At 37.1% G+C, this 18,948-nt stretch overlaps 1 protein-coding gene across 1 annotated transcript in view; it reads left to right on the top strand.

Moving 5' to 3' along the window:
- The first annotated feature begins 503 nt into the window (after nt 1–503).
- Nucleotides 504–18,948, top strand: part of LOC114650969 (complement factor B-like) — a 40,844-nt gene continuing 22,399 nt past the window's right edge. Inside the window, exons 1-11 of the mRNA XM_028800934.2 lie at nt 504–521; nt 864–1,000; nt 5,276–5,533; nt 5,878–6,063; nt 6,634–6,807; nt 9,172–9,273; nt 11,418–11,551; nt 11,694–11,835; nt 11,973–12,101; nt 16,023–16,118; nt 17,997–18,134. Of these exons, the coding sequence (XP_028656767.1) occupies nt 940–1,000; nt 5,276–5,533; nt 5,878–6,063; nt 6,634–6,807; nt 9,172–9,273; nt 11,418–11,551; nt 11,694–11,835; nt 11,973–12,101; nt 16,023–16,118; nt 17,997–18,134 (1,420 nt within the window). The 5' untranslated portion in view covers nt 504–521; nt 864–939. The remainder of the gene's footprint in view (nt 522–863; nt 1,001–5,275; nt 5,534–5,877; nt 6,064–6,633; nt 6,808–9,171; nt 9,274–11,417; nt 11,552–11,693; nt 11,836–11,972; nt 12,102–16,022; nt 16,119–17,996; nt 18,135–18,948) is intronic.

Consider the following 18,948-nt stretch of genomic DNA (forward strand, 5'->3'; position numbering starts at 1 on the left):
TGTAACTGTAGGAGAAATAAATAAATTAATCTTTAAGTCATGCATTATTAGTAGAGAAAAAGCTAAAAGGATCTTATCTCAACAACTGCTAAGTGCTTTACCATCAACTACATTACATTGATGACACATTAATTATTTGTAATTATTTATCTTCGGCAGGCATCATTTCCCGCAGTGCGGGTGTTATAACAAGATGTAGATGAGGCAGCTATACATTTAATGGGTTGCTTTTGGCGTGAAACTTTTGTTTTCCTCTTCCTTTTCGACTGCATTTTGTAATAGGAGGGTGAGTTTCTGTTTCCCTAAATACAGATATTTACTGGAAATGTTTAAAAAAAGGCAAAAAGAATGTCAAGTACAAAGGTCACCTAAAATATTTGTCTCCATTATCTCATTCCACCCAGAGGATACCAATCTCTGTTTAAATGTGGATTGATAAGACGAAAAACAACTGCCAAGGCTTCAGGATTCAATGTGCCTGAACTGTCCAGCAAAAACTGGCAGGAGGAGATTGTTGACAGGTACAGCTGCAAGTTGGTTACATTATGTAACTAAAAAAATTCCCAGTGATGTTGAAAAGTTTCCCTTTTGTCATCAGCAGTGAATGGGAAAATTAGAGCAGAGCCGACTGGTTCTCCAATGTAGACATTTGTGCCCTTGCCACAGGCCTGTCAGTTTTTAATAGGTCTGGCGCTGGATATCTGACAAACAGTACTGACTCTGTAAAATCTGCAACACTTGTGCTCTTTAAGCAGGTTTTTTATGCGTTTCAAACAGAACTGTTGTTTTTTTTTTTGTACTGTGTTAGTAGAGTTAATAAGTAGCCCTTAACTAAACAGTGTCTGCATTCATTGTTGTATTAGAAGTGGACCTTCAGTTGCAGAGTGCAGTCCATTCACATAGTTACCCCCAGAGGTGTCTCCCCTCATTTCCGACAACATGCTGCATCTGTTGGTCGCTTTACTCTACACAGGTTTTCTCTTGAAATCTACTAGTCAAGGTAAGAATTACTGATATTTATTTGTGATTTGGGTGGCACAGTGGTGCAGTGGTAGTGATGCCGGCTCACAGTAAGGACACCACAGTTCACTTCCAGGGCCCTCCCTGCATGGAGTTTGCATGTTCTCCTTGTGTCTGTGTGAGGTTTCAGTTTGCTCCCATGGTCTAAAGACATGTAGGTTAGGTGAATTGCTGATCCTAAATTGGCCATAGTGGGTGTATGTTAGTGTGTTTTCCCTCCAATGGACTGTCCAGGGTTTGTTCCTGCCTTGTGCCCTATGCTAGCTGGGATAGACTCCAGGAGACCCTCGCAACCCTGTTCAGGACTAAGCAAGTTGGAAAATGACTGAGTGACTAATTATGATTTTTTTTGTATTTGGGGGGAAAAAAAAGTTCTTAGATTAAATTTGCAACATTCCTGATAGTTTATGTCAATCTATATTGTTCTGCTTAAGCAATGGGGCTGTCTTAAAAAACAATTAAATAAACACAATCCCCTAAAAGTAAACTATCCAGAAATCAATAATCTGAATAGGCTTTTCCTGTTAGTGTCTTGGAAACTGGAGGCTACTCTGCAAGACTGAGCACAGGGAATGAACAAACCCTTGGGATGTCAATCCTTTAAGAATGCAACCTTTTGTATACAGTACATTAAAGCATATTCATATCAGACCGATTTAGACTTACCATTTAGCTAAATGAGAACATCTCTGGAATTTAGATGGAAAATGAAGTACAGAGTGGAAACATCCATACATAGAGAAAATAAGCAAACTCCATAAAGATAAGGGTCCAGCTTAAAATCGCATCCCAGGATTAGTGAGATAGGAGCATTAATCAAAGGGGCATTATGACAACTACGCAAGATACAACAGGAAGGAAACTGCTAATGTGATCTGCTTTTTCTCAGTTAAGACAGAAGTTTCTATACAAAGCAAGAAGATAGATAGATAGATAGATAGATAGATAGATAGATAGATAGATAGATAGATAGATAGATAGATAGATAGATAGATAGATAGACAGACAGACAGACAGACAGACAGACAGACAGACAGACAGACAGACAGACAGACAGATAGATAGATAGATAGATAGATAGATAGATAGATAGATAGATAGATAGATAGATAGATAGATAGATAGATAGATAGATATAACATTATTTTGCCCCAGGGGGAAATTTGTTTTTTTATAGAAGTTCTTCAAATAAATATATACATAAATAGATAGATAAGGAAGTAAGTAAATAAATAAATATACACATGCACTTTGGTCTGAACACACACCAGAATAACTATAAACCAAGAAAATTAAAAAGAAAGAAGCGTTCTGACTTGGCTGTCACAGTCATAGTCACAATGAGGCATTATGCAGATTCTTTTTGGAGCCCCAGCAGTGATTCTTGACACACTCCTCCTGAATAATATGTTGACTGAAAGTCAACAGAGAGGGGATGTGCAGCATTGTTCATAATGGCACTCAGTTTTGTTTTAATTCACTCCTCCACTACTACCTCCAGGGGGTCAAGAGTGTGTCCTATAACTGAGCTTTCCATTTTAATTAGCTTTTTGATTTGGTGGGCCTCTCATGTAGTGATGTTTCCAGTCCAGCACACCACGGTGTTAGAAATTTGCACTGGCCATCACAAGGTTGTAGAAGATGTGAAGGATGTCATTTTCCTATATTAAAGGAACACAGTTTCCTAAGGAAAAAAGCCTGCTCTGCCCTATCTTATATACTTCCACTGTGTTCCAAGACAAGTCCAACCTGTCATTAATGTGGACCCCCAAGTACTCATGGGAATGGGCCATCTCTACATCCACTCCCTGAATACTGACCAGACATAGAGACTCTTTGGTGTAGTGAAAGTCAATAACCAGTTCTTTGGTTTTGCTGGTGTTAAGGTACAGACAATTCTCTTTGCACTAAGAAACAAAGTCCTTCACCTGACTCCTATACTCTGTCTCATCTCTTTTATTAATACACTGCATAAGTGCAGAATCATCTGAGAATTTATGCATGTATAATGGGCTGGAATTCAGTGTTGTGAAGAAAAGACAAAATTCTTGGAAAATTCTGCTACAGGTTATTGTTGATGGCTATCTACAGGACATAAATATTTACCTGTCTTGCAAAAGAGCCACCTGTTTTGAATAATCGGACTGCTTTGATTAGTATCTCATCCACACACCATGAGGTGATACAGAACTGCCTGCTTCCTTTGAAAATGAATGAGTTCTGGAGATATTGTTTTCTAATCAGGTACTTCTTGATAGCTGACAATACTATTGTTGAACCAAAGTAAATGTGTTTACACTGTTGTTCTGATGAGGAAATTGGCATGCACCATTGTTTACCTGATCGTCATGTTGATCTATGCAGAGATTGAAGCATTTGTATATTTCTGGGTAAATGAGAATAAAGTAGAACAGAGAAGTATGTTTCATTACACCACACATTTTCAATTATTTGCATCATAAACATGAATATGAATTCATCTTACATTGCAGGTGATGTTGCTAAGAACATCATCTGCAATGTATTGGATTTTTATGTTTATATTTGTTACGGCAGACCACACATAAGAAATATAATGGCTTGAGGTGTCTATAACAAAAAAACAAAAGAAATCATTTGAGACACTTTTGGAAGAATACACACTAAACCGCCATAAGTAAGCTTAAGAGGGCCTGAAACACATAGAAATAATGCAGCATGAATGTGGAAAGTCAAAATATCCAAGTGGCTCTTTTTAAGTTTGCTGACAATGAGATACTAGGTTAAACACCAATTTTAATTTGGAATTCTATTTCTGATGAATTGTTTATTATGAAAAACAATTAGTAGTGGAATACTTAGAAATAGAAGTTGCTTTATGTGACTAATGTTGCTGGGATAGGCCCAGGTCCCTATGACCCTCTGCTACATTAAGCAGGTGTGATGATGCATGGATGACTGGATGATGCTCTTTCTTAGGCACCAAGGACTTAGCACTAAAGCTTTACTGTATGCTAGTTCATTATGCTTTGTCTTCTATACTTTTCAGACACAAGAATATATCTACACTACATGATGATGAAGCTTGATAATCAACTATTTACCACATACTTCCTCCCTTTTGGATGATGTTACTGGGACAGTCTCTTGTTGCCACGACCCTTGCAGTAAATTAAGCAGTGCAACAAAGTGAATGTATGGATTGTTGGACAACTCATTATCATTTACCAGGGACATTGTCAATGTCCCAAAGCATTTTTAATCTCTGTTGTTGATATACTTACCTTAACAAATCTTTCTCCTCCAGCATCCCAAAAAACACTCAACTTCCATACTTTATAATGATACTTTCTATCCTAAGACTGCTATAACTCTTATAAGTCCAAAGCTAAGGCACATTTTCTAATAAATGTTTCAAAATGTAGTCATATTTTCAACATATAAATAATTGAGTTCTAGCATGAGCAAGGAACATCTTAAGTTTATACTCTAGCAATCCACTTCTTATTTCTAACACTTAAATCTGCTGCATTATTCCATCTCCTGCTTGTGATGTTTGAATAGGGCATTTTGTGTGTCCTATTCAGACAGACTGTGATTATGAGTGACAGAGATGAAAAGAGAGCCTTTTTCAGGACAAAACCAAGCAATTGTTTTAGACAATAACAAAAGTAGTGTGATCATTGGCCAACATTTAAGGGATAAAACCAAAGTTGAAGGCAAATTGAAGCTAAAGTTAACCAAAATCGTCCAACCTCACTTGTCAATTTGTTCAAGTGTGTCTCTTGAGAAGTCTTTCTCTTAATTGCTTAATATTCAGATGTTCTTTAACAAGAGTGGCCATCTTAGATGTTACAGTTTATCCTCCATCCTGCATCATAGCGACCAAACATACAAAATGGCATCTAATTAAATGTTCCCAGCCTAAACAAACACTCATGAAGTCCATGAACACTAAACCAAGAATCAGAGAAATCCTAGTAGGTCACTCAGAGCAGAATTCAGAGTTGTGATTTATGAAGATCAAAATAAAAATAATAGAGGAGGTAAAACTATTTGATAAAATCTTTATCTTTTCTGTTCTACAATATGTGGTACATTAAACACACTTGGTAACTTACACAAATTTAAAAAAATAAAAATATTACCATTATCTAGGGCTGTTTCTTTTCTTGCGCCTAATGCTGACCCTGAATTAGATTAAGTGTGTTGGAATGTTATCTTATCTTATGGGTTACAATTGCTTGATTCTTCAGTATCATGTTTGTGTTTTCAGAACTAAGCGTGGACCCTGACCCTGATGATGAGTTTACTGAAGAAGACAAGATAATATCCTGTCCAATGACCATCTCCATTCTTGGTGGAGGCACTGTCTCCTACTCAGAAGAAGGCAAAGTTGGAAGCATGCTGACCTACCACTGCCCACCAGGACACTATCCTTATCCAACCATATCCAGATTCTGTCAAGCCATTGGCCAGTGGAGTGCAATGACATCACCAGTGGGTCAAAGAGTCAAAAATGCTTCATGCAGAAGTAATTGATGGTCCCACAAAAGTGGCATAATATATGAAAGGGAATGTGCTGGTATTATCTGTACTCGGGAGAATGACTGGTAGTTAACCAACTATGTAAAGGTTTTCTTTGTATGAGCTTTACCAAATCATATTCCATGCTACTGATGTTGTTATGGTAATGAACTATTTAGTTGCGTAAGTGTCACAAGTGATTTCCATTAATAGGTGACTAGGAACGTCCTCAAACAGTTGGAGGAATCATGTGTATACAGGGTTGTAGATGAGGCAAGTCACTTGTACTGGATGGAGCAAAGCGACATCGATTCAACCATCTAACACCCTCTCTCCCTGTTGTTCTACTAGAAATCACATGTCCACCTCAGCTTGAGTTTGAAAATGGAGATTTTCAGCCTCACAAAGGCAGTTTTCAAGAAGGAGAGACTCTACATTTTATGTGTCACTCTGGATATACACTACGAGGGTCACCAGTGAGGAATTGCACTGCTGATGGCAAATGGACTGGTACTATACCGATCTGTGATGATGGCGGTAAGATCTTAATTTTAAACTGTGATGTAAATTACAGTAGTAATATACAACAAATTAGGGTGATGGCATATTCTCAGGTACAGAGACCAAAGCCAGCATGTTCAGTATACTTCAAAACAATTAAACATTGAACTGAAGAAGTGGCTTAATAATTTGCCTGTTATGACTAACTTGGCTTGATTTGACTGATAATTGTTTTAACTTTACACCTTGACTTGGTAAGCTTGGAAAGCTAAAGTTTCTTCATAATCACCATGGTGTGCTTATCAAGGTAGCTTATGTTAGTTGGAAGTTTGTTCAGTGGAGTAATTCAAAACCAGATTGTGAGGTTAACAGACCCATCAACTATGGCACATTGAATATGAACTTGCCTATTAAATCCAAAGCGAGAAATGAACATACAAGTACTTGCAAGTTCAGTTTGCACATTCTAATGATATGGGAGGCTAGTAGTGTCTTTTCTGTGTATCTTAAGGTATTAACTTCGAGATGTGACTAGGCAGGTCCTTCTAGACTTCCTACTGTAATCTGTACTATGGAACTGATGAGACTTCAAATCAATTTTTTCAGCAAGTGATTGTCCAAACCCTGGAATCCCCACTGGTGCAATAAAGACAGGATCTCACTACCGAATTAACGACAAGGTCCAGTACCGCTGTCAGACAGGTCTCCTTTTGTTTGGCTCCAGTGAGAGGGTGTGCCTAGAGTCACTAGAATGGAGCGGATCCCAGCCTTACTGTTACTGTAAGTTTCTGATTTTTGATTGACTTTATGGGGTATGCCTGCTTTTGTTTTAGGACATCTTGAAGGATTGGGGTCTGATCCTGCATATTTATTACAATACTAGTCCTCTTCAATCAGTTCAAGAGGATAAAATGAATGAAATAAGGAGTACAAAGACATAATGTGAAAATAATAGGGTAAAGATTTCTCCTAGTTGTAAAATAAAACTTGTTCTTTTTGATTATTTTGTTAAAAGAGAAATAAAAATTCTCCCATTTTTAGAAGCACACTCACACAGTCTTACATCAGTTCACTACAAAGACATCGGAGGAAACAGAACATAAGAAACATCCATCCATCCATTATCCAACCCGCAATATCCTTACTACAGGGTCACGGGGGTCTGCTGGCTATATTAAGTTTATTACTCATGAATGCAGATGTAACCAGAATGGCCAATACCAATAATACAAAAGAAACCAGACTTTACACCATCTGATTACACAAAAGACTTCTCAATGTGAAATTTGTGTTAGTCAGCCAATTCTCATTGCATCTTGTTGTTTGCTGGTCACCATTCACCCTCATCAGTAAACACATTGAGTAATGGTAAAGAGGGGCTCATCATTCCCAGTGTCAATAACCATCAATCAATCACCCATGGCAGCCACTGTGGTGCTTCTAGTCTGGAAACATCCACCATTGTTACTTTGCTTCTGTTTAACTGACCCAAAGAACTCCTTCATAGACAACACATTTAGCAGCGGTTTACACCTGCATCTACATCTTAAAACTCTTCATTTAGGAGTTTTATGCACTACTTTGAACAACATTTCTTAATCTTGTTATTTCAAGCTTTGTTGGTATTGGTATAATTCTGGGCTTCTTGCATAGACTTTGAATTTCTTTTTCTGTCTATGTGCATTTCCTCCTATGTCTTCAGTCTGTTTCTCACATTTTATGAAAGTATTGTTATTGTGATGTTTCTAAATAACTCACCAAATGTGGTATATATGCGTTCCGCATGATGGAAAGTTATTCTCTTTTTAATATAATGTCTTGTTTTATGATGTCAGTTGTATAAAAGGAGACATACAACAAACAGTCAGGGCAACACCTTGGTGACCATGTAGAATTGTAAGGCTGAAAGCAAAGAAAACCATGTAGTAATTGTGGTAACACTGTCACAGACTCAAGTTCATAATAGAATTAGCGTAAGGTGAGTTCATGAGGCAGAAAAGGGAATGTCCAGGCAGATGAACAAAGAAGTGACGTCAGAGATGGAGTGGCTGTCAATCTCCCATTCTGCAGAGGGACGAGAAGAGAAGGCATTAGTATACAGTGCCAGCCGCTGGTCCGGCGGGTAATTACCATCACCAAAGCCCTTAAGCTGTCTCTCATGAGCATTGGTGTGATACTGGCTATATCTCCTCGATTAAAACAGCATGAGTTAAAATTGAAAGAGCAGGATGATATATCAGAGTGAATAATCAACCAATCTGAAGTTCAAGTTCAAGTTTTATTAAAATTTATTGGCAATTGTACATAGTATTTGGAAGTTCTTCTTACACTGTCTCTCACAGGCAAAACACAGTAGTATAACAACATTCAAACTATAATTAAAAGCAATGTAATTAAGAGTGACAATTAAGGTAACAACATCCCCTCATTACTAAGGGTCAGTCATTGTCGGTGAGCATCAGTTTGTGTTCTGAATTTGCTTACTCCTGTGCAAGGATGCAGGTTGCCAAAGAGTATCTGGCAGCTTCAGGCAGAAGGTAGGAAGCAAGCTATGATGTGCTGCTAATTCATCACAGAGGACCTCCCATCAGGACAGTGGACACTTGCCAACCATCCTAAGTAGCATGTATTTAGTATGTGGGAGCACACTGTAATCCTTTAATCCACATTGAGACTAGTATAATTCAGTTTGGGGTTTTGGGAGCCTCTCCCATCAGGGCAGGAACAAACCCCTTGGCCATGAGCAAATTTAACACTTTACTCACTCATGCACACTGGACCAGTTTAATGTCTCCAACGTTTGATATTGGGATGTAGGAGAAAAACCCACACAAACACAGTGTGTAAAATACACACAGATAATGACTAGACTAGAACTTGAACCCAAGAGTCTAGGATTGTGAGATAGCAGTTCTAATCACTTTGTCAACGTGCCTACCACATATATCAAATTACAAAATGTCCAAATGCTACAATGTTTTTTTCTTTGAAATGTTTGCTATGAGTGTGTCTCATGCTAGAAATTCAACTGTGTGCAGATAGCGCACTTGTAAAGTCTTTTGTGAGATAATGCATTGTCAAATGTCTTATGAACTGAACTTCAACAGTCATGATTATTCTTTTTGTTTTTTTGCTTTTCACCAGCACAGTTCACATTTCACTCTACAAAAGATGTTATATCTTCTTTTGGGGCATCCCTTTCAGCTGTGATGGAGGTTGCTTCAGATGATAAGAAGCCACAAAAGAGTAAATACCTAAAGTTTATATTATTATTTATTTAGCAGACAAATACAATATTGCTGACAAATCAAACACATTCAGCAGCATCATGGGTGGACTTGAACTTCAGGCTGTGTCCAATGATGATACTGTGACTTTGTGTAACAGAAGTAGATTTAAAGAATGATAATCCACAATTACCTAATTTAGGGGTTTCTCTCCAAGATGGTACTTGTATTGTAGCATTTATATGAGTAACTTGGATGATCAATCCAGCACTTGCTCCTGCCATGTCTTCTTAACAATATATATACTTGTCATAGAAGGGGAAACAAATGGTAGCCCTTATCATCCATAATAACATTAAACAGGCCAAAAGTTAAATAACATGACACTTTTCTAAAAGAACAATAATCAAGGAAGGGGTAATCATGAGATGAACTCTATATATAAATTATCTGAAAGATAAACAAAACTCTTTTCCCTTTCTAGGCTTACCTAAATGGCTTTTGTATCTCTGTCTGCCTCTTGGAGTTGATTGCTCAGTTACACATCATGAAACTATCACATCAGCACTCTGTTTCTTGCCTACTCTGCCCCTCTGACCACCACCCTGGGCTCTGTCTTTTACCTGTCAGTTGAGACTTTGCCATAGTCTTGCTTCTTTATTCAAGTCTCAGCAGGATTCTGGACATGAGGCAGCTTTGAAACTCATCCCAGAATCACTCCAGACCAAGCTGTACAATCAGTTTCAGAGGCTTCAGGATGGGATACGATTCAGCAACTCCTAGGTCTCCTACTCTAAGGCTTTACTTACCATTACATACCCACATCTTCCAGACAGTCTCTGGTTTTTAGATTCATACCACAGTCCAATCTGGGACTATTTGTTCTCTAGGGGCCTGGTGGTGTTGCCACAACTTTCATTCCCTCTCCTTTGTGTTTGAAAAGAAGGCCTTTGTTACTACTTCTGGCTTGCAGATTCTCTACCATCCTGGAAAAATATTAGATGTTTCCAACCATGAGGTAATTTCTTCTGCAAGTTCTGCACTGACCTTTTGTACTTCTATTGACCCCCTTTAACATGTTTAGATTGTAGTCATATATATTTTAGCTGGATTACATTTACACTTGGTATTAATATGTGTCTACAGTGTCTGCTCTCTTTTATCTGCAAAACAAATCGTATTACAGCAAGTAACCTGGAGTTAGAATGGGAACTGACTCAACAAGAAAAAGCAAAAAGACGGTGACTTTCCACACTACCATAAAGAACTTTAGTGTTTTAGCATGACAGCAAAAATGTGAAAATGTCATGAAGGAGAAGGTAGCTCAGCTTCACACACTCCAAGGCTGCCAATGCCCTCACATTTTAAACACACAAACTTGTCAGGGTTGATCACCCTCCTATGGCTTACCTGGCTGCTGTCACTGCTCAATACTACTGTCATTTTCACTGACTTGACTGCTGTATGTGGATAGAAAGCACTTTTACATTTTCACTCGTGTTTAATGTGATCGATATTCATTTTTAACTAACTCTGAATGTAGTCTGTGTAATCCATTGCCAACACATTACACCCTTTTTTAATGTGATCAATTGCCATCGGATTGTGACGTTTGTGAAAGCAGGTGTGAATGGCTCTACTTCTGTTTGTCTATGAGTCCCAACTGCCTCGGACACTCAACTTTATACACTGTTGTCACTTTTTCACTGAATACGGATTTCAGTCCTGTGGCTGCTGGTAACATTTCTAACCCATGAGGCAGAATATAAGATTGTGATGAGCCAACGTATCTCATTTGTTTAGAAATTGTGGCCGCAGTTGCTTGTTGATCTAAAGTGTTATTTTTGCCCTCAATAAAACTTGAGTTTGAAACCCCAATAGGCCAGCTTGTACAGTATGACAAGCTGTGGTATTGTTTGACTTCTCACCCACATACTGTCTGTACCTGGACATGTTGTTGGTCTTCTTTTTTCATTGCTGAGAAATTGAATGGCTTTTCTTGGAAAAAGGTAGATGGAGAATTAAAGAAATACTCCATCTAAAAATGATATATATTTTATATGGTATTTACCCCAAGTACAGATATGATGTATAGATGTCTTTCTTTTGGACTTTATTTTTCTTTTCACAAGTAGTTTGCCAACTTTTCCTTATCTTCATTAGAACAATTTGGGCGGACTATTAAAATTGAGAAAGATGGTAAACTGAATATCTATATCCTGCTGGACACTTCTGGGAGCATCACACGCAAAGACTTTGAAGAAGCTAAGTCAACAGTAATACAACTAATTGAAAAGGTATGGAAGGAAGAGCCTGCAGAGGTCTTCTGGGCCCACGTTTTTTAATGTTTGCCTCTCTTGGGTGGCTTGCAAGGAGGACATGCTGCCTAGCTGTGCCAAAATAAAATGGTTCTGTTTTTTTTTTTCTTTTTTGTTTCAGCTTGAAAGTTATGATGTTGTCCTAAATTATGAAGTAATATCATATGCCTCTAAGGCGATTGAAATTGTATCTCTGCAATATCCTGAGCAAAGCAGTGATGTTGAATCTGTACTGTACCTTCTCACTAATTTCCAACCTTCAGGTGAGAAGAGAGCACTGTTTCAGCAATATACAGTTTATTGTCACCAAGCAACAGAAAAAGCTGTACTGAATTGTGAATTGTGTTTTTCTGGAGTGAGGTAATTCTGTTATGTATCTAACATCTTCTGTTCTCCTCAGACCATAATGAGACCGGAACCAACCTCTATGCAGCTTTAGACAAAGCTTACAACATGATGGTATTCCAAAGGGCAAAACAAGCAGATCATTTTCAGAAGACGCGTCATGTCTTCATCATCTTAACAGATGGTACTATTATTTTTTGTTTGTCTTATTATAGGTTTATAGGCATTTAGTATGATTGCTGCTACTCTCTATTTTTACTTACTTATTCTTTATATACATGGAACTAACTGGTCAAAACACATTTCATTTTTTACCAAATAAAAAGATCCTTTAAAAGTTCTTGGAAACAAACATGATCATAGATTAACTCGTTAGTTGTCTGTTGGACGTTTTTACCCCTGATTTACGATTACTTGTAAGGTGATACTACAGATGCATTAAAGCTTTTTTAAATAGTCTAAGGTTACAGTTTCATGATTTCTGGCATATTCTCAGGTGAAGTGGTTCATAAAAAGTTGTTTCTGAGACTAAATCTATGTTTTGTTTCAAGAACAGCTTAGATTTTTATCCATGGATACTTCAGAAAATAAAAATGAAATGCCAAGTGTTAAATCTCATGATTATCCCAACATTTACTGTAGCTAGTAAAACGCGTGCTGAAAGAAATCTCTCAGTCCTAAAGTTTGTTTTAAAATATTTAGTGAAAATTCAAAGCAAGCAATCCACACAAGAATAAAGAAAAAAGTTGTTAAACACATACAATAAAAGGCAACAAAAGGAAGAATGTATCTTCTCTAAAATGATCTTTTCTTGTAAACTTTAGTTGTTCCTATACTTAAAGATTCTTATCTTTTTCTTCTGCACACTTTAAACATACAGCGCAGCACTTAAAATTAAGTGCTTTGTCTTACACGTTACTTGACACACAGAACACGCACACAAAGTACACAAGGCTTGAAAGGCATGAACGGCACGGTTTGAAACCATGTGCCCTCTACCCCTTACACATGGCAAGACTGATCACTAACTGAGAATAATGTTTAGTCAGAGAAGTTAGAAATAGCTAGAATATACCAGTTCAATTCAACTTATGGGGGTTATAGGAACCTTGTATAGATTATGCACTACATTTATGTTTTTTATGTATCTAGGAAATGGCTCTTACATTTACTGAACCTAAACAGCCTTTATAGACACCAGTATTTAGTACAGAGCTGTCCCTAACTCAGCAGGCATTGTATTGTAGCTGCTAAAGCACTGCATTTTAAACTGACAGGTTATCAGTTCAATTCCCATATCATACAACTCATCTCAGGTTAAACTTTGTTAATTTGTTTTTTTACTTATTATTTCCTGCTTACTCTTCTAAGTGTTTCTATTACAGTTTGACAATTTTGTGCGTCTAAGAATCTGAAAGAACCTCTTGCTGTTGTCTTCTGTTTATAAGCATTTCTTTCCTCCCTGTCATTGGGCATTTCTAATTTTACTTTTATGGTTTTTACTGTTGCTTTCATACTTTCTTTATCCTTGCAGTTGGCCCTTGTGATGTTTTTGGGGTCATTACTGTTTTTTCTTTAGTAGTTTCTTTCTTGTAACTCATTCTCTGAGTTCTATTAGATTTCCACCAATTTTATTAGCTTTGTTTTCAATATTTTTCTGATTTGAAATTGTGCTCCTTTTTATGTAATAAGGATTTAAATCTGCTTGATTGTTCCTGGAGCATCTCTGCATCTGAAAGTGTGTTATCATTTATTAAAGTAACTGAATATGTAAAATTATATTTGGAAATTAAGTTTAGTATTCATCTTTTATAGATTTACTCTGCTAAAACTTTGAAATGTATACCAATTTGATCAGTTGATCCAAATTGTTTTTTAAACCTTTATTTTGTAAATTCTGTTCTGATTATTGTATAATACTATGTCAAGCCAGTCTTCAGCTGTTATTGGTGCATTGCTGAACTGAGTAAAATTATCACTGATTAGCTGAAATACCCGGCATTGCCTGGGAGGAAAATATATATAAAATTTTTTTAATTGTTTGAGAAAAATATAATTGAAAAGAAACACAACTTTAAAAATAAAAATGAATTAACAAACAATGAAGACTCACTATTGTGCTTGTCTTGTGGTCTTGTATATCTGTTATCATGCAGTTGACGCTCGGAGCCGGCCAACTCTATTTAATTTCAAAAGCAACAGGGGTGTGATGGTGCTCAAACATAAAGAATGCTGGCAGTCACCTCCAGTTCGCCCTCTGGTGGTTGTTCTGAATGTCAACTGGATGATAACATGCATACAAGATCGCAAGATCACCCCCCACCCTACCCAGAAGGGGGTGGGTTAGGGCTGATTTCATCCTACAGTACTTTTAGTCGACCAATGATGAACATGTGTACCAAGTTTCATGAAAATGAGTGATTTTTGGAAGTGATGCTGGAACATACATACATACACACATACATTGACTTATATATACAGTATATACAGTATCTATATATAGATTTCATTTAATATTGGTTTATTCTTAATCTTAGCCTAAACATGCTTTTTCATAATTAGTATATTATCTTCATTGAGGCACTATTGGCATGCAATGATTAAAGCTGCAATTTGGAGTTTTTACTCACTCAGCTGTTATGAAGTGGTTTTTGGTTTTCATTTTTTATGGCCTTTTTGTTATATTTTGCACCTATTTGGGATTTTAATACATGTTGATTTCAAATCTGTCAACAGTTATTGAATGTAACAATTATTTGCAGTAAACAAAATTATTTTTGTACCTTCCCAGTGTCATGTGTGTTACTCAAAGTACTGTATGTTGTGTTGGACATAATAATTGAGATGTTTTAAAAGGTTGCACTGACATTTGTTCCTCATGTGAGATTGCAGAATAGACTCAAAAGCATTCGCCATCATTGTTTAAAAGTTTTTTTTGGTTAACAGTCTTTAGGCTGGCTTTCTCCAGTTTTTGATTAATGTTTGATACTTTTTAATACTTTATAGATCATTCCTGTTATGATCTTTATTTTTGCTTACAATTATGTCTCTACTCCTGGTCCTTTCTTGTTTTTGTGCTAATCAATTTTTGTACAACACTCAATATATCAGTGTGGGAGATATTTTTATGTTGTGACCAGAAGGGGGTGCCACTGAGCCCCAAACACCAGACACACCAAACACAGTTTAGGGATAAAATAAAAAGTTTTTATTACCCAGAGACATGTTCACAGACTTTTTAACAATCCAATAATATACGTTCTTCCCTGTCTCCTTCCTTTCCTCCACATGAGTTTTCCCAACTGAATCAGCTGGATGAAGCAGAGTGGCTCCTTCTTTGCTGGACTCGGGGTCACTTCCGGTGTCATGTCATTGCAAGCCGGGAGGTCCATTCTTCACAACACTCCTTGCAGTGCTCTAGAACCTTGACAAGGTTGCCCTTCCATACTAAAATATCCAGGCAACCCTGTGAGTGTCCATAATGGGCTCCAGCCAGGAAAGCACTGCCAGCTTTTGTGCTGGGGGACAAATTGTTCAAATGGCCCACTTATACCTTGTCCATCCATTATCTGATCAACCCCACTGGAACAGAAAGTGAGGACCGTCCTTGCCGGGTTGTGTCTCCATTTCCAACTCTAGTCAGGATGTCATTCCATCCAGTTCTGCACTTACAATATATTTTATATATATATGCACACTGTATATTTGAGGTGTGATGAAAAAATTGTATAAATAAAGTGATTTATTAAAGTTAATGTTGGAGAAATAAATTAACAAATACATTGAGTTGTCTTCCAGCCATCATATAGTAGAATAAGCGGGTTCAAAATTACCACTAGTTTACAGTTTTGCTCCCTCTACTTCAATTTAGCACTGAATAATTTTAAAATCTCTCTGCGTTTCATAATGAGATTAAATTACATTTTATTGTTTATATTGCTTTAATTCTTAATGTAACTGCTGGTTTGGGAACAGCAAAAGTATTTGAGGCTTCTAAGTTACTTTCTCTTTTTCCAATATATGTAATAGCATATACATGGAGCAGCATAACAGTTGTGTCCCTGCTTTGAAAACTTATGTATGGTGTGTTTTTGTCCTTGTGTAGGCAAGTCAAATACCGGAGGAAACCCTGTTCATGTGCTGAAGAAAATCGAGTACTTGCTGGGAATCCATTCAGAGCCAGGCCGACAGGATTATTTGGGTTTGTCTGTGGCCACACTTGTCAAGTATTCTGCTGCTTTGTAAAATATTGTGTAATCCTCACTTATAGGCATGGACGGAGTTTCACATTTAGGCTGGGGGGAGCCAGATGAACTATAAAAATATAAATTGCATCTTATAGAGCCACAGATATAATGTCACATATTTACATCATATCCCAGGTAAAATATCATAAATTATTCATAACATAAAAAAATCACGTATATATTAACCAATTGAAAACCTTGAAAATATGAAAACGTACCATTAACAATATTTAAATGACAGAAAATGTTACTTTTTCAGTCTATTTACTTACTGTAATTATGGCATATCCTGCTTTGAAAGTTGCAGAATTTTTTATATTTTATTTATTTCACCAAATAGACAGATATTTTGTTTTTGTATATTAAATATTTTGTAACAGGGATGTGGGAGACGTTTGAGGGACATTTGCTCATATTGCCACACCACTGTTTGTAAAGGCAGAAAATTCAGATGTAAGCCACAGGAATGCATGTGTTGCCATTTAAAGAGCTTGTACTGCCTACTGGAGAATCTGATTGCCGACAGGTTCGACTGTCCAACATGCAAAAGAGGAAAATACACAACATACAAACTGAAATAATCTCTATCAAACCTAATTTGAAACTGTACACTAATCTGTAGTTGAAATCATACAGAAGGTTTCTCTTTCAGAAACGTCACCAAACCAAATCTTAAAGCAAGTATTTGCATTTCTGTGGGCTTGCACTTGTCAATATATATTTCCAAAAGAAAATCAAAGTAATTTTTAACTAAAATGAGATTATGACAATTATTTTAATAAAGTAAAAAATGTCAAAACAGTTTAAATTACACAAATGCAATGCTGACACTTTAATCAGTTAAGGACTGGATTGAAGAAATGGTTCATCACAAGAAGTCAGTGCAACTATGAGAAGACATCAAAACATTTTGAACACCACAGCAGATGCTCTAGGAATAATATAAACATGTATTGTTCTAATATTATAATAATTAAGTGCTGTTCTCTATATTATTTATGCACTTAATATCAGAATAGTGTATCACCAGGTAGATGAAAACATGTATGTACAGTATAAACAGTACAGACGATACAGCGGGTGCAGGACAGGCATGCACTGCGTTTGTGGAGCTCCCTCATTATGTGTTCGGTATGAACTGTTTTGAATGTGCCCACATCATCCATAGTGAACAAACTTGGTACTTATTTACTGCTGAATTACCACTAGTGCTAAATAACCAATCTGGGCATTAAATATAGAACATAAGAAACATGACAAATGAGAGGAGGTAATTCAGTCCATCAAACTTGTTTGTCTTGTAAGAGCTAAGCTGTCCCAATATCTCATCCATATTTTTCTTAGAGGTTTGTCAAGGTTTCTGCTTTAACTAAATTACTCATTAGTTAGTTCCAGATTTCCAGAACTCTTTTCATGAAGAAGAGCTTCCTGGCTTTTTCGCCATTAATATGAAAGACTTCTACTGGATCTCCTTTATCAAGGCCTTTGAGAATTTTGAAAACCTGGGTTAAGTCCCCACATAGTCTCCTCTATTCAACACTAAAATGCTTTAATTCTGTGAGTCTGTCGGAATATGACATGTCCTTAGGTCCTGGGATGCGCTTGGTTGCTCTTCTTCGCACAGGTTCAAGTGCTGCTATGTCTTTCTTGTAGTGTGGTGACCAGAACTGTGCACAGTTCTCCAGAAGCAGTCACACCATCACATTATATAGGATGAGCTTAACATAATTGTTTGCCAAACCATTTCCTTGACAATTTAATGCATAATCAGCATCTTAATATCTCATTGAAGCTTACAACATCCTTTAATATGAACATAAATGTATTTTTAGATGTTTACGTATTTGGCATTGGACCAGGTGCAGACAGGCCTCAGCTTCAGTCTATTGCTTCCAGCAAGGATAAAGAACAACACGTGTTTTTACTGAAGGACATCAAGGACTTGAAGGAGGTGTTTGACCAAATTATCAGTAAGATTCTGTTTTATAATTATATATACTGTAGTTTAAAAGACTTACAATGTGCACAGTCACAGTAAGACAGACTAACACAGCAGATCAATGGAATACCAGGGTAATGTCCATAAGTGGGGAATGCTGTGTAATGGTGCTCTATGATTTAGGGATCATTTACTGGGAGATGTTTTGAAGGCTATTGTCTATACACCTTATTGGACATGTGCTACAATGCATATTGTAATCTTTTTAGTTAGCCAATAAAAGGTGTCATTTTGCTGGACTTTTCTCTACATTCATAATGGCTAACACGGTACAACACCCTCTTATTTTAACATAAATATATTATTTTTACCATTAAGAATAATGAGTGTAAAGAGTTTCTAGGTTAATTTCACTTTCCCAAAATGCAGTTACTCCTGTCTTATTACAACTGTTCCCCTGCTCCAGGGCTGTTTCCTGCCTTGCAGCCAGTGATGCTGGGATGGGCTCTGGTGCCTAGTGTCCCAGAATAGGACTATGAACTGACTCTTGTATGAGTCTGGATGATGTCAGTGGTGAGGCAACAGCAGTATGAGCTGGCATTGCACATTCAAATGAGCAGCTTGACTGCCAGCTGCAGGAGAGCCTGTAAAGAGGGCAAGCCTTTTATAGTCATACAAGGGGGCTCTGCCCCTTGCTCACTTCGCTCGCCTACCCCCGGCGTTGGGTATCCTGAAATACATTAGTCGAACTCTTTTGTTTTGGAGCCGTGCCCGCTTTGCCTGCGGCATTTCAGACACACGTTGTAGGCACCTGCGTTCATTGATTTTATCCAGGTGGGCTAGTG

This window comes from Erpetoichthys calabaricus, chromosome 1, assembly GCF_900747795.2.
Source record: "Erpetoichthys calabaricus chromosome 1, fErpCal1.3, whole genome shotgun sequence".
In the NCBI taxonomy this organism is placed as follows: domain Eukaryota; kingdom Metazoa; phylum Chordata; class Cladistia; order Polypteriformes; family Polypteridae; genus Erpetoichthys; species Erpetoichthys calabaricus.